At 42.3% G+C, this 26,907-nt stretch overlaps 2 protein-coding genes across 3 annotated transcripts in view; both read right to left on the bottom strand.

Moving 5' to 3' along the window:
* The window catches only part of LOC117646678, a 586,045-nt gene that overhangs the window by 95,280 nt on the left and 463,858 nt on the right, over window positions 1-26,907 (bottom strand). The window lies entirely within an intron of this gene.
* Window positions 18,309-22,685, bottom strand: LOC117646744. Of its 2 annotated transcripts, XM_034387912.1 has the most exons (5): window positions 22,586-22,685; window positions 22,187-22,269; window positions 22,086-22,144; window positions 20,767-21,013; window positions 18,309-19,576 (listed from the first exon to the last, which is right to left on the bottom strand). In XM_034387912.1, exons 1-5 carry the CDS (start codon window positions 22,677-22,679, stop codon window positions 19,370-19,372), a joined length of 690 nt encoding a protein of 229 aa, XP_034243803.1. In that variant the 5' UTR covers window positions 22,680-22,685; the 3' UTR covers window positions 18,309-19,369. The 2 variants fall into 2 exon arrangements, with proteins under 2 accessions (XP_034243803.1, XP_034243794.1); XM_034387903.1 differs by having other exon boundaries at window positions 22,086-22,269.

A 26,907-nucleotide genomic window follows, 5' to 3' on the forward strand; every position in this document is an offset into this window, starting at 1 on the left:
CAGGAAAAGGATTAAGGTGTGGATTTTTAAGGGAAGGGGGGGCTCATTGGGACGGTTTTTTTCTTGGCGTCTACGTCAGGGGCCCTTTTCGAGCTTAATGGTCGGGGCGGGGGCCTAAATTGTGCATTAAATTTGGGCCTATTTTTCCTGAAGAATTCAAATTATTTCGACCGTTTTGGGGCAGGAAGATATTTTCCGTAGAGTCTGCATTGTCCCAATGGGACAGTCCCGGGGGCCCTTTGGGGACAGATCCGGGGACATTGGGACAGCAATAAAAAAATTTCCTTGAGTAAAGTCGTGCATTTTTTTTTTCGGACCCCAAGTTGAAAAAAAATTTTATGCTGATAAAATGAGCGCAGACTCGATCTCTGGTTCCAAGCTTTCGGAAGATACGCTGGTTCAATGGAAATTTAATATTTGTCGTGTTTTTCAAACTCCTCTACTCGAAAAAACCCCTGAAGGGTGACTTCAGAGCCCACATGAAAAAGAAACTTTTATTTTTTTGGACGTGACAGAAATATATGTACGAGTTTGTTTTTTTTGCTACCACAGGGCCCCAACCCTCACCCTGCCCCAATTAAATGACCATTTTAAAAGTAAATCGTCGTGGCCTTGACCTCAAGCCCAAAGCTCCGCGCTTTGGACCCTTTTTGCCGCCCTTTGCCCCGGGGAAAAAATTCTAACCTCGGTACGATCTCCGCGTGCATTTCAGACGCTAAAAAGAAAAAAAAAAATTCCCAAAAACGTGCTACTTTTCATCGCTTTTCGGGGTGGGTTTAAAAACCCACTTTCTATTCAGAAAGCGCCCGTTCTGTTCCCGATTTGTGAAAACGTAAAAATAGCGTTTTTTTTGGGGCAATTTTCCGGAAAACCCTGAACAACCGGAAGGGGGAATTTGAAGGTGTCCCAATGTCCCCGGGTTTCCAAATGTACCCCCTTTCCCCTTACCATTTGTGCCTCGTACCTACTTTTTACCCCTTTCCCAAAAAAGGTAATTTTTTATTTCTATCTCTAGTTTTTTCATTTTGTTAATTATGTAGGGTGTTAAGTCCATAAAACCCTGACTTTTGGTTTTCAAATGCCCGGGGAAATTTCAGACAACCCCCGGGGAAATCCGAAAAAAAACGCCGGGAATTTTAATTTCCGGTAGCGCTTGACATCCTATGCCGCAGGCACGTCTTTGCTGTCCGCACAAACGTTTTTTAGCTGTAGTGCTCCAACCGTCGCTAAACCGCCTGAGACGCTAGAAGACATCGGCACTCCCCTAATGGCAAGACTTTTAGACACCGGAATATCCAAGGTGTTCCGAAGCAGCTCTGAAATCATACAAAACAAGGATCAAAATAATTACTTTAAGTACATACATGTTTCATTCGTTACACTAAATGTCCTGGAACTTTTTTCTGGTCCCATGGAATTTGAAATTTTAAAGCACATCCGGCTGTCCACCAGGCAATAGAAATCGTTTAAGAAACGTAAAAGTTGGTTCATTTTTGTCCCCAGGCAAAAATCAAATTGTATCACCGTCGGATGTGCTTCAAATCGTATGACTCGTGGGGAACAAAAATGTCCCATGACATTTCTGAGCGTTTCCCCACTTTTTCGGGGTAGTTTCTTTTCTTCTGACCCGGTCCCCAAAACGAGGCAGATATCGACAGGGGGGTTTGTTTCTGATGTTAGGGAGGGCCATTGTCCACTAAACGCACACATTTCGAAAAGTTCACGTTCGTTGGATTGGTCTACGTAGCGTTTGGAATACCCTAAATGTAACTTCCGTGATTGTCCAAAGAGAACATACTCGAACTTTCCGCCCCCAGTGTGGCGGTGTGGTTCGAAAATGCTGCCAACTGTCGATGGGAATTCGAAGTTTGGCATGTCTCGAGCTAATTTCAACCGAAGACCAATACGCCAGACTTCTTTCAAAGGTATTTATGCTGCAACGAAAATGTCCCCGTGTTTTTAAATTTTCACTCACTAATTTCAAAAAGGGCAGCTCTGGACTTCTCCCAAGCCAAACTTTTAACTTTCCATGACAAAGCCATCAAAGTGGAGTCCCTGGGATAAAATTTGCATGGGTCGGGGGAAATCCAGATGCTGTACACGGTCTCAAAGCGGGCTAGAGCATTATAAAATGGCGTGTATCAACAATTACCTGTAACTTCCGTGGCACCCTTTCCCCAATGTTGCAGCAGCACTGGGGAAAAAAATTTTCCGCTAAAAATGTCGGGTTAGAGTATCATTTGACCCTGGAACGACTTTTAAGCCACAGCAAGCCCGAGTCAGCCGTTAAACCCGATTTTTAATTTTGTAACTTCCGTGATAACGAAATTTTCCGTGATCAAAACACCCACTAAAACGTAGGGGAATACCTTATGGCTCATTTTTTTAGGAAGGTAGTACAAGGTCTTTACTAAAAAATACCATTGCCATAACTCTAGTATCATCCAGGACCCCAATAATCAGAAAAACTAAATTGGATATTTTCACTTTCGGCAAATCAGAGACGCCAAAACTACCCCGAAACTGAGAATCGCTCTTGTGTAGATGCTGTCACCCTGGAAAAGTGGGAAGTACAAGGAGAGTTGGAAAAACCCACAACGAGGCCCGGACTCACTCGTCATGCCGGTTCATTTGTACTTTGTACAGAAATTTGTTGTATTTTGAAAGTAAAATAAATTCAATTTCCGGTGGTCTTGAATTGATAAAGCATTGAGCAGACGTTTTATTTCCGTCGCGGGAACGTCAATCTGTCTGTCGGGGCTTTTTCGGCATTTTTTCCAAGAAAACTTCTTTTAAAGCCAAAATTTTGTTTTTTCAACGTCGATGCGCGAGGGTCACTTTAAGTTTGTAATGCCATGAAAAAACTTTGGCGCGCTATTACTTTTTGCAATATCAAAAAATATTGCGTTTCTGGGCCCTTTCTCGTGAGCACTTAAATTTTGTCTCGTCGAGACGAATCCATTGATAATAAAAAAGTCATTTTGGACAGTTTTGAAAATTTCCCCTAGTTTCTCTCATACTGAAATAGCGTGTAAATTTTAAAAATTGTCCAAAATGACTTTTTTATATATCAATAGGTTCGTCTCGACGAGACAAAATTTAAGTGCTCACGGGTTACAAGCTTGACCCAAACTCAAAAGTTGGTTCGAGAAATCAAGAAAAACGTCCAAAATGATACATCTTTTCTTATCCAAAAAACTTACGGGGGCCGACCAAATCCTTTAAGGGTTTTCTTCGTTTTCTTGCAATATGTGAGAGGATCATGTGAGGAAATCACATCGAAATCGAAGATAAGCTATTTTAAAAACATCGTTTTTTCAAAAAAAAAATACTTTAAGTGGAGAAAGTGACATCAAAACTTCCCCCAATCTCTCAAAATTTTTCCATCGTGTTTTTACGAAAAGAAGCTCTTTTTACGTAAAGAAGCAATGTCGGAAAAAATCTAAAAACTTTCAGTAAGTAGGGAAAAAAAGTAAAGTAAATTTCATGATTCTGACCAAAGTGAAAACTTCGCTTTTTTATTATAGCCAAACGGGGTAGACGAAAAACCCCTTTTACATGGGATCTTTTCATAATGACCCCCCCCTAAAAAAAAAATTTTCATCCAAATCGAAGAGATGAATTCAAGATTTCGTTAGCTTGGCATGAAATCACCCAAGTTTCACCAAAAAAAAGGGACGAAATTTCGAACGGCCGAAAATTGTCGAGTAAGAACCCACCTGGAATGCCGCGGCGATGCTGCCGGCCGTGATGCCCAAAGAACCCCAAGCCAATCAATGCCAAAACTTGAGTGCTGCAGCACTTATTACGTAAGGTAGAGCTACCGCGACCACAACACATTTCACAGCAGAGGAAAGAGCAGAGATGAGCTCCTCATCGGACAACGACGACGCCGGAGACGGAGACAGGTCAGAGACGGGCGGCTCGGCGTCCATTCCATCACATGCGGCGACGGGAAGATTTCCCGCACGTTTAAAAATGGAGATAGTGAGAACATCTTGTCTTAAGCCTCGACCCAAACAGCGATATGTTTTATTGAATGAATGTGACGTCTTGAACATGAACAAATGTCAAGTTCATTTAAATACTACTATGTCATACTGGGGAAAAAAGGCAGTAGCATAGAACGAATATGATGTCATATTCGTAAATATGTGAATTTTGTCTCATTCGTTTGACGATGACACAATCGTTAGAACGTGCACACTAAATGTCATGGGACTTTTTTTGTCCCACGGTTTATGCAATTTTAAACACATCCGACACTGATACAATTTTGTTCCCGTCTGGTGACACATTTTGTCCGGCGCCAGCTGCAACTTCTACTTCCACAAAACAATTTGTCCCGCCTGGCGGACACAAAATTGCATCACCACCGGATGTGCTTAAAATTGCATAAACCGTGGGACAAAAAAAGTCCCATGACAATTAGTGTGTGGCTCAACATTCAAATGAAGGTGACATCACGAACGACACAAAGTTCAGTAACGAACATGACGTCACAGTCGATGCACTGCGAACATCTTACAACTTACACACTGAATGTCATGGGATTTTTTTGTCCCAATGAATGATATAATTTTAAGCACATCCGACACTGTGGCAAAAAGCTACGGAAAATTGTGTAAACAGCTTGTGGTAATTCTCCGTAGCCCCCTTGTCAGTATTCTCCGTAGGGTCTTACAGTATTTTCCGTAGGACCGCACAGTATTCTCCGTAGGACCTAACAGTGATCTCCGTTCAGTCTTCCAGGTCCTACGGAGAATATTGATAAGAGGGCTACGGAGAATCCTGGCAAAAAAATTAACAGAATTTTCCGTACCTTTTTGCCACAGTGGATGGCGATGCAATTTTGTGTCCGCCAGCCGCCAGGCGAGACAAATTGTCTTATCTAAGTACAATTTGCAGCTGGCGTCGGACAAAATGTGTCGCCAAGCGGGAACTATTATCAGCGTCGGATGTGCTTAAAATTGCACAACTCGAGGACAATTAAAGGACAATAAAGGACAATTTTTATACAATAAAATGAGCAAAATTGTTTGTAATAAGAAATATAATCATCTTACGCTGTTGTACGCGCCCGTCCATAAAAACACAGGTGCCAATGTTGCTATTGTGATAATGATTCTTGGCTCTTAAAAGCTTGCAAAGAAAAGTACTTTGCAGTACGAGGTATTCTACGGCTTTATATAACAAACTCCCTTGCAGACTTTTTTCTTCGCATTGCAAAGAAATAGTTCGTAAATTGCGAAGAGAAACTTTGCAACGTTGCGAAGCATTGGTTTGTAACGTTGTAAATCATAGCATTTTCTTCGCAAATTGAAAAGTAATACTTCGCAATGCAAAGAAAATAGTTTGTAAGAGAGTTTGCAACACAATGCCGGAGAATACTTCGCAAGGTTTTTTTTAGTGTTTACCTCAAATAATACGACAATCCAGAAGTGACCAGGATCACTTGCGTCGGTCGCTTCCGCGCCGTGGCGTGCTGGAGGATCACCTGCACGGGACGCTTGCGCGCCGCGGCTTGCAGGAGGCGCGACGCGAGGGAGCCCGCGCGCACCAGAGTCGTCATCGTGCGGCAAACGTGTGGGAACGGAGGAAAAACCCACCTGGAATGAGGAAACGAAAAATTTTAGGTGCAAGGTTTCAGCACACAGATCGGTGCGAAATTCCGAGGGGCCCTATTCGAATACGTTTTCTCACTGCTTTCCCGCAGCAATATCCGAGGAGCAGCGTGTCTGCGCTGCGCTGGTAACACCCAGGCATACTGGCGGGTCCCGCAAGCGGCGTTTTCATGACTGCAGGGGGGCCCCTCGCACCCCCCCCCCCTTTCCCCCCAAACCCCCGTCCCCCCCCTAGGTAAGATTGGGTAAGACCTTACCTCCGCCCCCGCCCTCGCCCCGCTTTTTTCCCCGTAACCCACCCCCCTTTTCCCCCGCCCGGGGCCCCGGATCGATAAAATCGGCGCCTTAGAGGGGTTTCCCGACCCAAAAAGCCACTTGGCCGGCGACCATCTCGGATCGGGCTCAAACTTTTAGCAGATGATACCTTTACTACTTCGAAACATACCAAGAACGAGGCAAGACACATAAAGGTGTCAGCTAGCTTTTACTCGGGGTCCAGAAAAACCCAAAATGGGTTTTCCTAACAGGGGGTGGCTGCCCCGGGGCGGGATAGTGAGTGAGGCTCGTGGGGCTCGGCTGCGCGAAAAGTCGACACTAACTCCCCCGGTTTCGGCGCGACCGGCACCGGGGGTAAACAATGGCACCCCAGGGGTCAACCACTGTGGTAATCGTGCGTACACTTCGTCCAGTAATCAGTGGTAATCACACGCCAAAATGGCCATTTTCGCCGTTTTTATAGTATGTGGGGGGGGGGTTTTTTAGAAGGCCAAAATGCTCTTAGCTGGCCCAAATTATAGAGTTTTTTGAGTATTTTTGTAGATAATCACTGGTAATCGGTAATCCTGTGTACACTCCAGTGCTGAGTAGTTGACCCCTCGATGGCACCCCCTTCTCGCGCGCGACGGCCTGCGCGGAACATTGTCGATCCCTCCCCGCGTACAGTGCAGAGGCACCTGGCGCTCTCAATCCAACGGGCACGGCGCGGCGGTCAGGCCACGGCTCAAAGGACTCAGTTTATTTACAATTTTATATTGTTATTGTAATTTTAATGACTATTTATACTATTGACTATTGTAATTGGCGAGCGATAGCGAGCCCATGCCGTGTTTGGGGTACCAAAAAGTGACTGGTCGTGCGTCTGTCTGTCTGTCTGTCTGTCCGTAACTCACTCACGTTTCTCAGCAACTACCGCACAAATAGTTTCAAAATTTCGCACCGGAAGGCTCCTAAACTCCCCAGGGGGAGTTTATTTATATTCACGATTACTATTGTTTGAAATATTCAAAACATCTTTTTGAATTAGGTTCTTAGCGTGGTTAGGTTGGCAGTGGTAGGCAGCTCGTAGCAATTTTTCATACTTGCGGCCGCGACTCTCAAATACGGGACCTGGCCAAAACATTGGCAAATAAAACAAACTAAAGAGCAGAAGGCTTAGAAGTGAGTACGGTCATAGTTTTTCGATATTTTAGAATGATTGAAACCCCTCCGGAGTGTCAACTCAGTGAAATACGGAAATGAAAGTGACAATTATTACCGTTTTCGTCCGTCCATCCACCCCCTCCCCTCCCACTACAGGGGAAATGTTTTAGTCAGTGGAGTGTGTTTGATAATTGCAAGAATGATTTGGTCTTTTTAACCTTTGTTAGTGTATTTCCATTTATATTCTCAGACACTATATTTTTTAGTTGTTTGCTTTGCTCAATTACAAGTTAGAAAATATATTAATACATTGTATGAGTACAAACCCAGATGCTAATCTTGCCAAAATAAATAGTCTTTGCTGACTCTTGGCACTGATTCTGGGAAAAGGCTTCATTGCAATGCTGTGAGTTTACTATAGTACTAACCTTAAAGAAAACCATATGATGAGTGAGTGTAGCGCATTCAAGGTTTGACATTGACATCAGATTCAATGAGACGATTCACTGACTTGGTCATAGATTTCATGAGACGATTCTTTTAACTTAATCATACATTGTCTGCGACAACTGGTAATTTGTGTTGGTCATGTTTGAGTTGGCTTTTTTTTTTTAATTTACTCAGAATGTTAGGTAAATACTTTTGCTAAACTGTTTCAAAGATTAAATAACACACCATGACTATCATTATCAATAAGATAAACTTGCATTTAGCAATAAGTGGCCTCGACATTGGATTCTATGACACGATTCATTGGATCTGACAAAGGTCTTCTCCGTAAAGTAGTTGAAATCAGCTGCCTGTAAATATGTCTCTTTTTATTAATGCAGATAATCAATATAGTTTAATCCACTAGTTTAAACTAAAAGGGAGAAAGGCTATTTAGGTATTACTAATATTATTGCGTATTCATAAGTTCAGTAACAGGAGATATCGAATGGTATTGAAATATTTGTGAATCGTATTAAGCAATTCATGCTGGCTGTTAAATGTACTCGACTGAGTAACAGGGTCAGGGTTCATGGCATGACACCATGAACAGGAAACGCTCTTAAAAAACCTAACAACTGAAGACCCATACTTTCAACTAGAATTACATGATTTAGGACCAAAATTTCCTCGGTGTTTCATTGCTTCCTGCAGTATTTGGTGTGCTGATCACAAAAATGACTTCCAATTTCATCCATGAGACTAGGGTAATGGACTCGCAACGACTGGCCGGAATCTCTGCTTGCTAAGTGTAGTTCCTATTTCGCTCCGACTAAATATGCGAGTTTTGAGATGGCTCGGGCATTTTTGGAAAGAAGACATCTTAGAGTATGCCCTTAATTCCAAAAAGTTTCAATTTTCCCACCAGGGCTCGAACAGAAACGTCTTAACCGTTGCGCTTTCTCAAATGCGCAGGGCGACGGCCATGGTGCCAAGGGCGACGCAGGGGGGACGCATCTTCAACTTGCGCTAGAAGCTTCCGGATGCCGCAAAAGTGATGTGACAAGTGTGCCTTGATATATGTCGAAGACAAAGTATGTCCCATCACTTTTGCGGCATCGGGAAGCTTCTAGCGCAAGTTGAAGATGCGTCCCCCCTGCGTCGCCCCTGGCACCATGCCGTCGCCCTGCGCATTTGAGAAGCGCACGGTTAAGACGTTTCTGTTCGAGCCCCTGGTGGGAAAATTGAAACTTTTTTGAATTAGGGCATACTCTAAGATGTCTTCTTTCCAAAAATGCCCGACCATCTCAAAAATCGCATATTTAGTCGGAGAAATAGTGAACTACAATTAGCAAGGAGAGATTCCGGCCAGCTCCGTTGCGAGTCCATTACCCCTAGTCCCATGTTTCATCCCAGACCTTTACTTTTCCAATATTTACCAATTTTGGACCAAAATTTTTGCATCGAGTTTTACATAGTTTCCTGCAGTTTTTGGTGTGCTGATCACGAAAATGACTTCCAATTTCATCTCAGACCTTTACTTTTCCAAATTTTACCTTTCGGACCACATTTTTTACATCGCGTTTTACATAGTTTCCTGCAGTTTTTGGTGTGCTGATCACGAAAATGACTTCAATTTCATCTCAGACCTTTACTTTTCCAAATAGTTACCAATTTCCGACCAAAATTTTTACATCGAGTTTTACATAGTTTTTCCTGCAGTTTTTGGTGTGCTGATCACGAAAATGACTTCCAATTTCATCTCAGACCTTACTTTTCCAAATATTTACCAATTTCCGACCCAAATTTTTACATCGAGTTTTACATAGTTCCTGCAGTTTTTTGTGTGCGATCACGAAAATGACTTCCAATTTCATCTCGACCTTTACTTTTCCAATTTTACCAATTTCCGACCAAAATTTTTTTACATCGAGTTTTACAAGTAGTTTCCTGCTTTTTTTGGTGTGCTGATCACGAAAATGACTTCCAATTTCATCCCAGACCTTTCTTTACTTTTTTTTTTTTTTGCTTTTTTTCTTTTTTTTTTTTTCTTTACTTCTTTTTTTACTCTTTTTGTTTTTTTTTGATTTTTCCCCAAAATTTACCAATTTGTGACCAAACTTTAAAATTGAGTCCCATTGACCCTGTATTGGCCTACTTTGCTATATTCTTCACCATCTTCTACAAGAATACAGACGCATCGCTCGCCTACTACGCGCCCAACAAAACTGCGCGTACCCTAGTTTACATTGAAATACAAGGCTACGAAAAGTCACACCAATGAGTGCGAAAAGTAAAACTGTTCGGCGCATAAAGATCACCTGCATTTTTTTTTTTGGGGGGGGGCTATACATTCCGATTTTGGTAAAAATTTGCGTTTCGCTAAAAAATCCACGCCAGTCTTGTGTCAAGATACGTTATTTCTTCTTTGAACAATCTTTCAGAGGGAGATGCATATTTCGAAACTTCAGGCGTTCCCAGAACAGAGTGCTTCAGACCAAAATCAAGGTTGAAAATCACAATTTTAGGGTTTGAACAGGGTTTAAACGTGAAAATCGACGCCTTTTCGTAGCCATCAAGTGATCTGGGTTGGCTTCACTTTTCGTTTTTTTTTTTTTTTTCAAAAAAAATGATATGCGTACTTAGCAATAGGTTTGAGGAGCTTTCTCAATATCAGCGTCTCGTTTTTCTGGAAATGAGACATTGTTGGGGAATTATATTGAGAAGTAAATAAACTGGTACCTTTTTATTTTTGTTTGCACATACACTGTTAGCAACAACTGTTTCATTGGATTAATTAACTCAACATACGAACTAAAAAAAGACTACGGCATACGTTTCCTACCAATCCGGAAAGGTATGAACTACTTCCTAATTTATTTATTTTTTCAAAGGGTCCATCAGCATGCTGGAGGGCTTGGACTTCACGTTGAGCTTGTTGGGAAGCTTTGCGTCGGACATAAGACTTGGATAACATGATACCTGATAAGCAAACAAAAAAAAACCATGCCAATACAACACCAATTTTAAACCTATTTCCAACAGACCGACAGAAAAATGGATGAGGATTTCAACTTACTTTTAACCTGAGTATGTTCAATGATCAACAACTACCAATAAAAGGAGCAGGGGTAATGGGTTTAATCTAACCTTTCCACTGAAAAGTTGATATCAGTACATCACCTCAACCCCAAACGAACAAATATTTAAGATATTTTGTTTTATGAATGCATAATGAAAGGGAAAAATACTTGCAGTTTCTGACATGACGATTAAACAGGACACGACGATTCCCCAAAAACACCTGTCAAGTTGCCTCACTATTCGCACTACTCTTTCGCCTCGCGCTGCGCTGTCGTCACGCCACTGTCGCCCTACCGACCGATAGGGGAACACTTTAGCCGTTCCTTTGTTTTGAACTCGCATACGAAGTGCATAAATCTCGCATAATTTAAACCGCATAGCAAGCGCCTTTAAATTTTGCGCGTACTTAGAGCATCGTAAATGCAGCAATGCTTTGAATGCTGGGAAAAATGCACGTACAATGCGCATAGGCGTTTCCCGGGGGACTACTTTTTGCGAAAACTGGTAATTTGTGGGCGGTTTTTATTTTGGTTTTTTTTTTAATTTACTAGAATGTTAGGAAAATACTTTTGCTAAAGTTTCAAAGATTAAATAAACACCATGACTATCATTTCAATAAGATAAACTTGCATTTAGAAATAAGGGGCCTCGACATTGGATTCTATGCACGATTCATTGGATCTGACAAAAGGTCTTCCCCGTAAAGTAGTTAAATCAGGCTGCCTGTAAATATTCTTTTTTTAAAATAATGAGATAAATAAATATTTTAAATCCCTAGTTTAAACAAAAAGGAGAAAGGCTATTTAGGTATTACTAATATTATTGCGTATTCAAATTTCAGTAACAAGGAAAATTCAAAGGGAATTGAAATATTTGTGAATCGTATTAAGAAATTTCAATGCTGGCTTTTAAAATGTTACTCGACTGAGTAACAGGGTCAGGGTTCATGGCATGACACCATGAACAGGAAACGCTCTTAAAAACCCAACAACTGAAACCCATACTTTCAACTAGAATTACATGATTTAGGACCAAAATTTCCTCGTTTTTCATGCTTTCCCGCAGTATTTGGTGTGCTGATCACAAAAAAGACTTCCCAATTTCATCCCAACCTTTACTTTTCCCAAAAATTTACCAATTTTTGGGCCAAAATTTTGCATCGAGTTTTACATAGTTTCCTGCAGTTTTTGGTGTGCTGATCACGAAAATGACTTCCAATTTCATCTCAGACCTTTACTTTTCCAAATATTTACCAATTTCGGACCAAAATTTTTACATCGAGTTTTACATAGTTTCCTGCAGTTTTTGGTGTGCTGATCACGAAAATACTTCCAATTTCATCTCAGACCTTTACTTTTCCAAATATTTTCCAATTTCCGACCAAATTTTTACATCGAGTTTTACATAGTTTCCTGCAGTTTTTGGTGTGCTGATCACGAAAAAGACTTTCCCAAATTTTATCTCAGACCTTTACTTTTCCAAATATTTACCAATTTCCGACCAAAATTTTACATCGAGTTTTACATAGTTTCCTGCAGTTTTTTGGGGTGCTGATCACGAAAAGACTTCCAATTTCATCTCAGACCTTTACTTTTCCAAAAATTTACCAATTTTCCCACCCAAAAATTTTTTCATCGAGTTTTACATAGTTTCCTGCAGTTTTTGGTGTGCTGATCACGAAATGACTTCCAATTTCATCCCAGACCTTTACTTTCCCCAAAATTTACCAATTTGTGACCAAACTTTTAAAATTGAGTTTCACATTGACCCTGTATTGGCCTTACTTTGCATATATTCTTCACCATCTTCTACAAGAATACAGACGCATCGCTCGCCTACTACGCGCCCAAACAAAACGGCGCGTACCCCTAGTTTACATTGAAATACAAGGCTACGAAAAGTCACACCAATGAGTGCGAAAAGTAAAACTGTTCGGCGCATAAAGATCACCTGCATTTTTTTTTGGGGGGGGGGGGGCTATACATTCCGATTTTGGTAAAAATTTGCGTTTCGCTAAAATCCACGCCAGTCTTTGTGTCAAGATACGTTATTTCTTCTTTGAACAATTTTTTCAGAGGGAGATGCATATTTCGAAACTTCAGGCGTTCCCAGAACAGAGTGCTTCAGACCAAAATCAAGGTTGAAAATCACAATTTTATGGTTTGAACAGGGTTAAACGTGAAAATCGACGCCTATTTCGTAGCCATCAAGTGATCTGGGTTGGCTTCACTTTTCGTTTTTTGTTTTTTTTTTCAAAAAAAATGATATGCGTACTTAGCAATAGGTTTGAGGAGCTTTCTCAATATCAGCGTTATCGTTTTTCTGGAAATGAGACATTGTTGGGGAATTATATTGAGAAGTAAATAAACTGGTACCTTTTTATTTGTTTGCACATACACTGTTAGCAACAACTGTTTCATTGGGATTAATTAACTCAACATACGAACTAAAAAAAGACTACGGCATACGTTTCCTACCAATCCGGAAAAGTATGAACTACTTCCTAATTTATTTATTTTTTCAAAGAAATTGAACTGGCCTGTTTGAAGTAACATTCTTTGGCACATGAATTAAAAAAAACAAACGAAAAAAAGAAACGGGCTGATGAACGTCAAAACAATCGGTCCATAAACATAAACAGGCATGCTGGAGATTTTCGACCCATCTTCTGTAGATAACTTCTCTGAGTCTCTTTGCCTTCATTCTTCATCCTTCTGAGATAGCCGTCCGTGCTTAGTGCCCTGAGACGTGAGCCTTGGCTCACTTCCGGTTGACAAAAACAAATTAACGAAATGACTATCTCTCAGCGGGTTAGAACACTGAGAATCCAAACGCTATGAGTATAGCGTCAATTGGTGCAATGCAAAAGCATTGCACATGAAGTGCAATGCCTCCCATTTCCCATGCATTAGCATAGGGCCTTTTCGGGAAGCATTGCACCAAAGGTGAAACATGGCTGTGGCATTGCACGTATGGTGCAATATCACAGCGCATTGCACCATACGTGCTATACTCATAGCGTTTGGAATCTCAGTGAAGACGCATAAGGGTTATTGAAAAGACGACTTTTTTGAAATGTATACCGGCCCACGCGGAAAATGGTTCCCCTACATGTTAAAACTATCCTAGGAACAAGGGGAGCCCGATCAAAAAATGCCTAGGGGTCGCCCTACCTTTTTTAAGGTTGAATTTCGGCGTAGTTTTTCAGAAGTCCTAGTTTTAACGCTCCATGGGCTCTAAAAGCCGTGCGGTGCGTCTTGGCCGCTGGGTATCGATTGGCACTTCTTCTACTCAAGTTCCGGAAGAAAATGAGACCTATTGGGGTTGATTTGGTCGCACGTACAAAGATCTACACCAGTTTTTTTGCTCTAAAAACGCGTTTTTTGTGCATTTTTTTACATTTTGAGGGCTATTAAAGCTTCTGGTATGGTTCCAAAAAATTCGAAGTGAGTGGTTCTTGTAGAGAAAAGTCTGGCCTTTCCAACGAGCCTAGGCGGAAGATTTAAGTTTTTCAAGAAAACAGCGCTATCGCATGTGGAAGACGTAGGAAATGGTCAAAATACAGGAAAAAAATTAAAAATAAATTGTCTGCGGAGTATTAGTGTGAGTGAATGAATAAGACCGTCGAAGCCCACCGCACCATAGCGTCCCTCCAAACTTTCACTTCTGTGGTCGTTCTCGCGCGCGGTGTAGTGACGGTAGGATACGTGAGGTGGAATCACTGTGGCAAAAAGGTACGGAAAATTCTGTTAATTTTTTTGCCAGGATTCTCCGTAGCCCTCTTACGGTATTCTCCGTTAGGCCGTACAGTATTCTCCGTACGACCGCACATTCTTCTCCGTAGGACCTGGAACACTGTATGGTCTTCGAAGATCACTGTGAGAGCCTACGGAGAATACTGACAAGAGGGCTACAGAGAATTACCACAAGCTGTTCACAGAATTTTCCGTAGCTTTTTGCCACAGTGATGGGGGAAGCCTGCCGGTGGTGGGGGCTGCTGGCGTTAAGTTCCGAAACACCCGGTACCTAGTGTAGTGCAACCGCTGCTGCCACCGGCCGGCAGAGCGACCGAACGCATCAGCTGTCAGTCTGTTCGGAACTTCAAATTGGGATGGCGCGTCGCAAGACCTCGGGCGGACGCGTGCTGCACAGTTCGCGGACATGGGGGAGGATCTTTAAGGTGAGGTGTGGGTGAAAATTTGTACAAAAATTGATAAAAATGATAAATTTAATCCACTTGTTATTTTAGTGCATAATATTCTTATCGACAGCATGTCCTAAAGGTCTGTGTTATGAAACCCTAAGTAATTGGTTCATCTAACACGGACTGATGTATGCAGGCGCCTTTTCTGGTCACCCACCTCTTACGACAAGTGTCGAAGAAATTTTTTTTCCACTACGTCAACTCCTTCCTGACCGCGAACTGCGCAGCACGCGTTCCCCGCGGTCTTGCGACGCGCCATCCCAATTTGACGTTCCGAACAGACTGACAGCTGATGCGTTCGGTCGCTCTGCCGGCCGGTGGCAGCAGCGGTTGCACTACACGAGGTAACGGGTGTTTCGGAACTTAACGCCAGCACCCCCCACCACCGGCAGGCTTCCCCCATTCCACCTCACGTATCCTACCGTCACTACTCCGCGCGCGAGAACGACCACAGAAGTGAAAGTTTGGAGGGACGCTATGGTGCGGTGGGCTTCGACGGTCTTATTCATTCACTCACACTAATACTCTGCAGACAATTTATTTTTAATTTTTTTCCTGTATTTTGACCATTTCCTACGTCTTCCACATGCGATAGCGCTGTTTTCTAGGAAACTTGAATCATTAAAACACTTTGAGCTGCTCTAGCGCCTAAACTAAAAATCGCACAATCTTCCGCCTAGGCTCGTTGGAAAAGGGCCCGACTTTTTTCTATAAGAACCATTCACTTCAATTTTTTTTGAATAATACCAGAAGCTTTAATAGCCCTCAAAATGTAAAAAAATGCACAAAAAACGCGTTTTTAGAGCAAAAAAATTGGTGCAGATCTTTGAACGTGCGACCAAATCAACCCCAATAGGTCTCATTTTCTTCCGGAACTTGAGTAGAAGAAGTGCCAATCGATACCCAGCGGCCAAACGCACCGCACGGCTTTTAGAGCCCAAAAAGGACTTAAAACTAGGAAAAATTCTGAAAAACTACGCCCGAAACAACCTTAAAAAAGGTAGGGCGACCCCTAGGCATTTTTGGATCGGGCTCCCCTTGTTCCCAGGATAGTTTTAACATGTAGGGGAACCATTTTCCGCGTGGGCCGGTATACATTTCAAAAAGTCATCTTTTCAATAACCCCTTTAAAACGCAATATTAGTGCCGGTAGTGACTCGACTTTCATCACGGTGCACTTGCAGTTAGCTGTTTCACTTTGTGAATCTACGTCTGGGCTGGGGCTCCTGCAATGCAGAGACAAAAGTTCAGCTTAATTTTCAACTGTTTTTTTTTATTTGCTAGTACACCGTGTGCGCCCTAGAGAGGCGTAAAGGCTTTTAATGCCACACTCCTAAAATTTTCGATTTTTGAAGGGCACAAGTAATAAATGCCCCTTTAAAGGGCCTGAAAGCAACTAGGGTTTCATGTTTTTTACTCGCAGTTCGACGCGTCCTAATGGAATAGTCCTGTCAGAGCAGATCCAAGACAATCCCAACTGTCAGGGCAGATTTAGAACTACCTTAACTGCAGGGGTGCCTAAAAGTGTCCCTAAACTATCTGCACTGCAAATCAGTGAATCTCTCTATATCTTTGAAATACTATGTCGACGTATTTTAAAAAAAGGGCGAAACTTTGTAACAAGCCCTTCAGCGTGTAATTCTATGACGCATGTTGGCGGCGGCGTCACGGACTTTGAGAAAAGACCACTTTTCACGTGTTTTTTCACCACTTTTCACCAGTTAGGATAGTTTCGAATTTACACTTACAGTTAGGATTGTCTTGGATCTACTCTGGCAGCTAGGATTATTCTGTTAAGAGAAGTCGAGTTTTGTTTGATAGGTTCCTACAAATTATCGAGGGGTAAACACTTCAAGAAATCGTGTACAGACTACTCGGTATTACGCTGTATTACGAGTGTATTACACGTGCATTACGGCCCTAAAATGCCAAAAATTTTGGGACATTTGACACAAAAATGGGTAATTATTCCGAATAGCGGCTCCACCTATATAGGGCGGAAGTTTGGTATCATTGGACAGGTATTGATGAGTACTATTCGAAACTGCAAGAAATATGTGGCGCTCTTGAAGGATATTGCTATAAATGTGTATTCAAGTACCCTACCCTAACCTCTAACGATGCAGCGATATCGTGAAATGCGCTCGAGCTGTCAACTTACCACGCATTAGGTAGAAGGGAAAATCTTAGGGGGATGTTAGATCTACCTCGCAGACCTACAATATACCCCCAAATATTTTCCCTTCTATTGATTCGAGTAAACTGGACGAGGCCGACGAGTTTACAGAAGCCGCTCCAACACGGAAAAAAAGAAATTCGCTGATTCAGCGAGAAAATCGCTGACTCAGCGAATTTCGGCCTTCTGGATTTGAGACAAGAGGCAAATTCGCTTAAACAGCGAACTTTTGTTCACCAAACAAATATTCGCTGGAATAGCAAACAAATATTGCTGGGATTGCGATTCATGAACGCTGGGGCAGACACGGGATATTGTCTCGGAAATGTGTTAGCGACTTTGGTTTCGCTGAAATAGCGAACAATCTTTGCCCCTGGTCTAGCAAAACGCGTATCGCTGGCTGATCCAGCGTCAACATACTTGCTGTTTGACGTTGGTCCAGCCCAACGGATGTGCACAGTATGATACCTGGTGACGCTCAGCTTCGCAAATATCCAACCTCGGTTGGATTTGAACCCGTGATCTTTTCAATACCAGACGCACGCTTTACCTCCAGGCTACCGTGGCATTCTCCTCGCATCAGCCAGAGGTTCGCACTTGTGTCCTGCGCCCACTTTTGGCATGCTGTTTGTTCGTTTAGCAAATAAATTCGCTCATTGGTAGGCAAAATGTGATTGCCACATCAGCCAACTGGGGTTCGCTAAACTAGCGTTATTTATCCTCGTGTCAGCGTTTATTTTCGCCACTTCAGCAAACTTGAGTCTAGCAAACGCAGTTTCGCTGAAGTAGCGAAATATTTTTTTTCCGTGTAAGATGGCGCCACCTGTCACCTCAGCAGACGGCCGTGTCAACTTTCCCGAATTAATAGAAGGGAAAATATTTGGGGGTAAATTGTGGGTCTGCAAGAAAGATCTAACATCCCATTGGTGTTTTGGGGTGCTTTATCATTAGCCTTTAAATTCAATTTTTAATAATTAAGCTTTGCGTCAGCTGGCACCCATGTGTGTGTCTTATGCTAAGAAATAGAGTTTCATTTCCTGCTTTTTGTCTGTAATAGTTTTCGTTTGAGTCGACCTGGCATGCTAAAATGTAATCAAAAAATTGTGAAAACTTGGTTTTATCAGAAAACAATTTTGACTTTTGGTCATCTAAGTACTGTTCCAAGGAGTAAAACCCATATGAAGCTGGCATCTGCCTCTCCCTTTTCATATATTTGTGATTGTTAGCGCGTTCTTGTCTGCGGATGTCTCGTGTTGTCTTCTTAATGTTAACTTTACTGTGTATGTTCTTGTAGCTTTGAATTTTGGAGACGATTTTTGAACACGTTTGCTTTTATGTATGACGGTAGGTAAAGGAAAAATAAACAGGTTGATTAATGACTCATAAATGTATTTTCAAATTTCAATTCAAATTTTTCCTTCAACATCTGGCACAGTTCACGGATCATCAGTCGAACAAGCTGCCTGAGAAAAGTACCCGTGCACACAGAATGTTCTTGTGCAAATTTTTTAAGAGACGTCTCAATTTTTAGTGCAGATGAACTTGTCCGCCATTTCGAACAAAAATGGGGAAATGCGCGCAGTTTTTCGCACGAAAATTGCACAGAAAGTTCATCTGCACAAAAAACTGCGATGTCTCGTACAAAACTGGACATAACATTACAAGGTGCCACCGACCCGGAAAACTGAGATAAATCCGGGATAAAAATTATGCTGGGGAAAACCGGGAAGAAGCCGTGAATTTCCCAGGATGACCAGCAAAATTATAAAAGTCTCTTGAGACACGGTCTAATTTGTAATAAACTAACTTCAGTTTACAAAACTTCCCTTGCTGTTGTCATAATGGTTCCTTTTGTTCTCGTGTTCTGAGGTCTTCCACAATTATTTGTAGTATGAAAGCTAGCTTGAACACACACAAAATGTCTGATTGCAGTTGCTAGAGACCCCTACTTTATCTGCTCACATAGTTTCAAGCTGCTCTTCACAACATATGTTGACAGACCGGTATTTTGTGCGGGGTTCTAGTGCGCACCCTAAACGCTTAAATGTGGAAAACTCAAAGATGGATACGAACAGTGCTCTGAGCGCTTTTAAAAGCCCCCGATAAATTACCTTTATCTGGCCGGAAAAAAAACGGGAATTTAGATTTTAGGATTGAGTGCCCACCCAGATTTAGAGTGCACTGGTGCTATAACGAACCCGAAATCAGCATCAGGTAAAGGCTTTTAAGGTGTAGGTACACATTTGTGCCTCGTATCGACTTTTTATCCCTTGCCAAAAAGCGTTTTTGTGCATATGTAATATTTAATTTTCTCTTTAGTTTTTTTTGTTTTGTTGATTATGGAGGGTATATAGGGGAAGAAACCCCGGGAAATCCGCGAAAAAAATAAAAAAGGGGGGGGGGGAGTTTGAAATACCGGAAGCGCTCGACACCCTATGCCGCAGGCAGGTCTTTGCTGTCCGCAGGCACGTCTTTGCTGTCCACAGGCAGATCTTTGCTGTCCGCAGGCACACAACAAACGTTTCTTAGCTGCAGTGCTCCAACCGTCGCTAAGCCGCCTGAGACGCTAGAAGACATCGGCACTCCCCTCATGGCAAGGCTCTGAAGACACCGGAATATCCAGGGTGTACCAAAGCAGCTCTGAAATCATACAAAACAAGGATCTAAATAATTACTTCAGCTACATACATGTTTCATTCTTTACCTTAAATGTCCTGGAACTTTTTTCTTGTCCCATTGATTATGCAATTTTAAGCACATTCGGTTAAATTAGTTAAATTAGGTTAAATTAGTGTCCACCTGGCAATACAAATGGTTTAAGAAACGTACAGTTTGGTTAATGTTAGTCGCCAGGAGGAAACCAAATTGTATTATCACCGTCGGATGTGCTTCAAATCATATGACTCGTGTGGGAACAACTGTCCCATGACATTTGTGGAGATGCATGTGCCTATCTGGGGGGCCACACAAAGGAAAAGTGTGAAGTACAAGGAGAATTGTACAAACCAAAACGAGGCCCGGACTGCACATCACTCGTCATGCCGGTTCTAATGTAGTATTTCCCAACAAGCGTAACCACTTTACGCTAGAAATCAAGCGTAACGGGCTCACCCGCCCAGATTCCCCTTGGGGCATTCCATGACTACGGGGCCAATTTCGTAGGTGACCATCTCCGATTTTGATGCAATTTGGGTGACTTATAGTGCCCCCAAAAAAAGAATTTTGTGAAAAATCTCAGTCGGATCGGACGAAAACTTCTGGAGATATCGAGATTTTTGTGTATTTTCAAAAATCACCTAAAATCGATTTAGGAAAATGACATGATATTACGTTTTGCACCGTGCGATCGTTAATTTGAGCTACAGCAAAACAGAGAAGTTCGTTGGAAGCGCAAAACCATGGGGAGTCTTTCCCTCATCAGTCATACATCATTTTAAGCGTTTTTTTTCTTTTTAAATCCAAAACTGTCCTTGGAAATGAGATACGATGCACCAGAAAGGCTGTGGAGCCGATTTAGAGAAATCACACCACTTTTTCAAATAAGGGAGGGTGGGGAACCATGACCACTGGGGCACCATGACCACCCCCCACACGGTGGAGTAGAGGGAGGCACAAAAAAAAGTGGTCATGGTTCCCCACCCTCCCTTGATATTTTTCCTGAAAAAAAATGGCCTTTTTCAACGGTATAAAGAGGACTGTTAGACAACTCGTATCAAAGCTCCCGAGACGTCATTATACTCAAAAAAATGTCCTCTTTCGATAGAAAAAATAAAAGTTTGGGTATTTGCATCCTTCACCTACTAAATTCGGTTTTTCGTCTGAGAACCCACCTGAAATGACGCGGCGATGCTGTCAGCCGTGATGCCAACGGACCCGAAGCCAATCCATGCCAAAACCTGGGGTGCTGCAGCACTTATTACGTAAGGTAGAGCTACCGCGACCACAACACTCTTCACAATGGAGGAAGCAGCAGAGTTGAGCCCCTCTTTGTACAACGACGACGACGCCGGAGACGGAGACGGGTCAGAGACGGGCGGCTCGGCGTCCGTTCCATCACATGCGACGAAGGGAAGACTCCTGTACGTAAAAGTGGAGAAAGTGAGAACATCTTGTCTAAAGCCTCGACCCAAACAGCGATATATTTTATTAAATGGCTGTGACGTCTTGAACATGAACAAATGTCAAGCTCATTTAAATACTATGTCATTCTGGGAAAAAAAGGCAGTAGCATCACTGAGAATCCAAACGCTATGAATATAGCGTTTAATTGGTGCAATACAAAAGCATTGCACTGCAACGCCTTCCCATTCCCATGCATTAGCATAGGCCTTTTCGGGATGCATTGCACGTAAGGTGCAATACGGCTGAGGAATTGCAAGTATGGTGCAATATCTCAGGTGCATTGCACCATACGTGCTATACTCATACACTGTTCGAAATTTTTTCGTAAATTTACAATGATTTCACTGGAAATTTTTATAAACGAGAGTATTGTAAAACGTAGTTGATGAAATATGCCGTAAAGTCCAAAAATTCATCGTACACATCAATTTACAAGATACTTTGTAAATCTACAGAACATTCCGTTATATTTGTGATAATTGTAAGTAACATGCACCCTAGCATGCAGCAAATAGTGTTGAGAAAAAATGTTCATCGGAGACTAAACCAGGACTTTCTGGCCCGCCGGCAGCCTAGCTGCCACAGCTCTGCAAGGGCATTTGAAGCTCGATGACCAGTTGGCTTTGGCAATCTCTACGGCGTATTTTGTCTTTTTCACAACTGTTTCATTTGCCTACAAAATGATAACTAAAAATATCACAAATATCGTTTTGAGGCTAAAACAAGATTTATACTGTCAAAGTACGGAATAATCTCTAAATTTCAAGATACCTGTTTTAAAGAATATTTTACGAAATGTTTCGTGCTAAAATATTTCGTAAATTAACAAAAATTTCTAGCAGTGTAGCGTTTGGAATCTCAGTGATACAACGAATATGATGTCATATTCGTAAATATGTGCATTTGCATAGCATTTCTTTTGCAAGCTGCAAAGTAATACTTCGCAAAGCAAAGAAAATAGTTTGTAAGAGAGTTTGCAATACAATGCCGGAGAATACTTCGCAAGGTTTTATTTTTGAGTGTTTACCTCAAGGACAATCCAGAAGTGACGAGGATCACTTGCGTCGGTCGCTTCCGCGCCGCGGCGTGCTGCAGGATCGCCTGCACGGGGCGCTTGCGCGCCGCGGCTTGCAGGAGGCGCGACGGGAGGGAGCCCGCGCGCACCAGAGTCGTCATCGTGCGGCAAACGTGTGGGAACGGAGGAAACCGACCTGGAATGAGGAAACGAAGCTTTTAGGTGCAAGCTTTCAGCACACAGATCGGTGCAACACTCCGAGGGGCCCTATTCGAATACGTTCACTGAGATTACAAACGCTATGAGTTATAGCACTTATGGTGCAATGCAGCTGACATATTACACCATACGTGCAATGCGATAGCCATATTGCACCTTACGTGCAATGCATCCCGAAAATGCCCTATGCTAATGCATGGGAATGGGGAGGCACTGCACTTCATGTGCAATGCTTTTGCATTGCACCAATTGACGCTATACTCATAGCGTTTGGATTCTCAGTGTTTTCTCACTGCTTCCTGCAGCAATATCCGAGGAGCGGCGTGTCTGCGCTGCGCTGGTAACACCCAAGGCATACTGGCGGAGTCCAGCAAGCGGCGGTTTCATGACCTGCATGGGAGCCCCCCGCACCCCCCCCCCCCCCCCGCCCCGCTTTCTCTCGTAACCCCCCCCCTTTCCCCGCCGGGCCTCGGATCGATAAACTCGGCGCCTTAGAGGCGTTCCAGCCCCAACAAGCCACTTGGCCGGCGACCATCTCGGATCGGGCTCAAACTTTTTAGCAGATGATACCTTTCTACTTCGAAAAATACCAAGAACGAGGCAAGACACATAAAGGTGTCAGCTAGCTTTTACTCGAGAGTCCAGAAAACCCAAAATGGGGATCCTAACAGGGGCTGGCTGCCCGGGGCGGGATAGTGGTAGGCTCGTGGGGCTCGGCTGCGCGAAAAGTCGACACTATCCCCCGGTACGGCGCGACCGGCACGGGCGTAAACAATGGCACCCCAGGGGTCAACCACTGTGGTAATCGTGCGTACACTTCGTCCCGTAATCAGTGGTAATCACACGCCCAAAAATGGCCATTTTCGCCGTTTTTATAGTATGTGGGTGGGGGGTTTCTAGAAGGCCAAAAAGCTCTTAGCTGGCCCAAATTATAGAGTTTTTTGAGTATTTTTGTAGATAATCACTGGTAATCGGTAATCCTGTGTACACTCCAGTCTGAGTAGTTTACCCCTCGAGGCACCCCCTTCTCGCGCGCGACGGCCCGCGCGGGTCATGTCGATCCCTCCCCCCGTACAGTGCAGAGGGGACCTGGGGCTCGCAAACCAAGGGGACGGCGCGGCGGTGCAGGCCACGGCTCAAAGGACTCATTTTTTTACAAATTTTTTATTGTTATTGTATATTTTAATGACTATTATACTATTACTATTGTAATTTTCATTGAAATACAAGGCTACGAAAAGTCACACCAATGAGTGCGAAAAGTAAAACTGTTCGGCGCATAAAGATCACCTGCATTTTTTTTTTTGGGGGGGGGGGGCATTCCGATTTTGGTAAAAATTTGCGTTTTGCTAAAAATCCAGCCAGTCTTTGTGTCAAGATACGTTTTTTTTCTTTGAACAATCTTTTCAGAGGGAGATGCATATTTCGAAACTTCAGGCGTTCCCAGAACAGAGTGCTTCAGACCAAAATCAAGGTTGAAAATCACAATTTTATGGTTTGAACAGGGTTAAACGTGAAAATCGACGCCTATTTCGTAGCCATCAAGTGATCTGGGTTGGCTTCACTTTTCGTTTTTTGTTTTTTTTTCAAAAAAATGATATGCGTACTTAGCAATAGGTTTGAGGAGCTTTCTCAATATCAGCGTTATCGTTTTTCTGAAAATGAGACAGTGTTGGGGAATTATATTGAGAAGTAAATAAACTGGTGGGTCATTCCATGGGGGTTCGACATACTTTTGCAAGTGATCTCTCCGATTCCGATGAAACTTTGCGAGCTTGTTGGCTATGGTCTGAAAGCCCCCAAAACCAATTTTGACCAAAAAATACCGATTTTTGAAAAAGTTATGGCTTGCGTTAGAAATTTTGATTTTCGATGCAGACCTTTTTTGAAAACGCTGTAGTTTCTTCAAAACTGAAGCTACAGAGCTCATTCTGGGCGCATTAGAAAGGTATTGAATTAAACTTTAAGCCTATTGCAACATTTTGACAAAAATGTTCAAATTTGACATACATTGAACAAAGTCAAAATTTTGAACACAATTTTCTCAAAAGTAGTATTTTTGATTTTTTTTCTTTTTTTGATATGTTATAGTCCATACTTTAGTCTAGCAACCCTCAAAATTTGGTTTGAAAAAATTCATAAACAAGGAAGAAAAACGGTTTTTAGTGTTGCGATTCGGCAAATTTTCGCTAGTTGGAGTGGTGAGGAGAGCAGCATGATGCACATTTGAGACCGCAGGTTGTCGATCTCGAACTTCTAGTGTCACTTGGAACAGTTTTTTGGGGTGCTGAACTTAAAAATTAGATCAGTTTTCGTTTTCAACATTCCCAGGGGCGGATCAAGGGGGGTGACTTTTCAAAAATCAGGATTTTCGGATGTTGCAACGCGATTTCTATGTTTTTTGGGGTGGAGATATCGAATCTTGCACGATGTTGAATGCAAGTTGGCCCTAAAGCTGATCTAACGTATTGTTAGAACATAAAAGTGTGCAAATAGAAGATCAAAATAGCCCCCAAATGTGAACAACTTTGGCCCGTTGCAAAAAGTAAAGCTAGCGTTGTTACTCACACCCCTGTAGACATAATCAACATGCCACATCCAAACATCTCGAATTCGGAAAAGTCACCCCCATTGCCGCACCCCTTTATTGAGATTACCAGGGGCGGATCAAGAGGGGTGACTTTTCGAAAATCAGGAAAGTATGAGAAACGATATGCAACATACAAAAATTCTGATATTTGAAAAGTCACCCCTCTTGATCCGCCCCTGGTAATCTTAATAACGGGGTGCGTCAATGGGGGTGACTTTTCGGAATTTAAGATGTTTGGATGTCGCATGTTGATTCTTATGTCTACAGGGGTGTGAGTAACAACGCTAGCTTTACTTTTTGCAACGGGCCAAAGTTGTTCACATTTGGGGGCTATTTTGATCTTCTATTTGCACACTTTTATGTTCTAACAATACGTTAGATCAGCTTTAGGGCCAACTTGCATTCAACATCGTGCAAGATTCGATATCTCCACCCCAAAAAACATAGAAATCGCGTTGCAACATCCGAAAATCCTGATTTTTGAAAAGTCACCCCCCTTGATCCACCCCTGGGAATTTTGAAAACGAAAACTGATCTAATTTTTAAGTTCAGCACCCCAAAAAACTGTTCCAAGTGACACTAGAAGTTCGAGATCGACAACCTGCGGTCTCAAATGTGCATCATGCTGCTCTCCTCACCACTCCAACTAGCGAAAATTTGCCGAATCGCAACACTAAAAACCGTTTTTCTTCCTTGTTTATGAATTTTTTCAAACCAAATTTTGAGGGTTGCTAGACTAAAGTATGGACTATAACATATCAAAAAAGAAAAAAAATCAAAAATACTACTTTTGAGAAAATTGTGTTCAAAATGTTGACTTTGTTCAATGTATGTCAAATTTGAACATTTTTGTCAAAATGTTGCAATAGGCTTAAAGTTTAATTCAATACCTTTCTAATGCGCCCAGAATGAGCTCTGTAGCTTCAGTTTTGAAGAAACTACAGCGTTTTCAAAAAAGGTCTGCATCGAAAATCAAAATTTCTAACGCAAGCCATAACTTTTTCAAAAATCGGTATTTTTTGCTCAAAATTGGTTTTGGGGGCTTTCAGACCATAGCCAACAAGCTCGCAAAGTTTCATCGGAATCGGAGAGATCACTTGCAAAAGTATGTCGAACCCCCATGGAATGACCCTGGTACCTTTTTATTTTTGTTTGCACATACACTGTTAGCAACAACTGTTTCATTGGGATTAATTAACTCAACATACGAACTAAAAAAAGACTACGGCATACGTTTCCTACCAATCCGGAAAAGTATGAACTACTTCCTAATTTATTTATTTTTTCAAAGAAATTGAACTGGCCTGTTTGAAGTAACATTCTTTGGCACATGAATTTAAAAAAAACAAACGAAAAAAAGAAACGGGCTGATGAACGTCAAAACAATCGGTCCATAAACATAAACAGGCATGCTGGAGATTTTCGACCCATCTTCTGTAGATAACTTCTCTGAGTCTCTTTTCCTTCATTCTTCATCCTTCTGAGATAGCCGTCCGTGCTTAGTGCCCTGAGACGTGAGCCTTGGCTCACTTCCGGTTGACAAAAACAAATTAACGAAATGACTATCTCTCAGCGGGTTAGAAGACGCAATATTAGTGCCGGTAGTGACTCGACTTTCATCACGGTGCACTTGCAGTTAGCTGTTTCACTTTGTGAATCTACGTCTGGGCTGGGGCTCCTGCAATGCAGAGACAAAAGTTCAGCTTAATTTTCAACTGTTTTTTTTATTTGCTAGTACACCGTGTGCGCCCTAGAGAGGCGTAAAGGCTTTTAATGCCACACTCCTGAATTTACGATTTTTGAAGGGCACAAGTAATAAATGCCCCTTTAAAGGGCCTGAAAGCAACTAGGGTTTCATGTTTTTTACTCGCAGTTCGACGCGCAGTGTGACGATATCGAGGGAAATTTCCCACGATTAGGGAAAAAATGGGTCCCTGAGGGGAAAAGGGGAAAAACTCGAAATTGAGGGGAAATCCGTGAAATTTCGTGGAATCAGGCCAAATTTGACAGGAAACTGTTTGTTTG

Source organism: Thrips palmi, unplaced genomic scaffold, assembly GCF_012932325.1.
Source record: "Thrips palmi isolate BJ-2018 unplaced genomic scaffold, TpBJ-2018v1 HiC_scaffold_10, whole genome shotgun sequence".
In the NCBI taxonomy this organism is placed as follows: domain Eukaryota; kingdom Metazoa; phylum Arthropoda; class Insecta; order Thysanoptera; family Thripidae; genus Thrips; species Thrips palmi.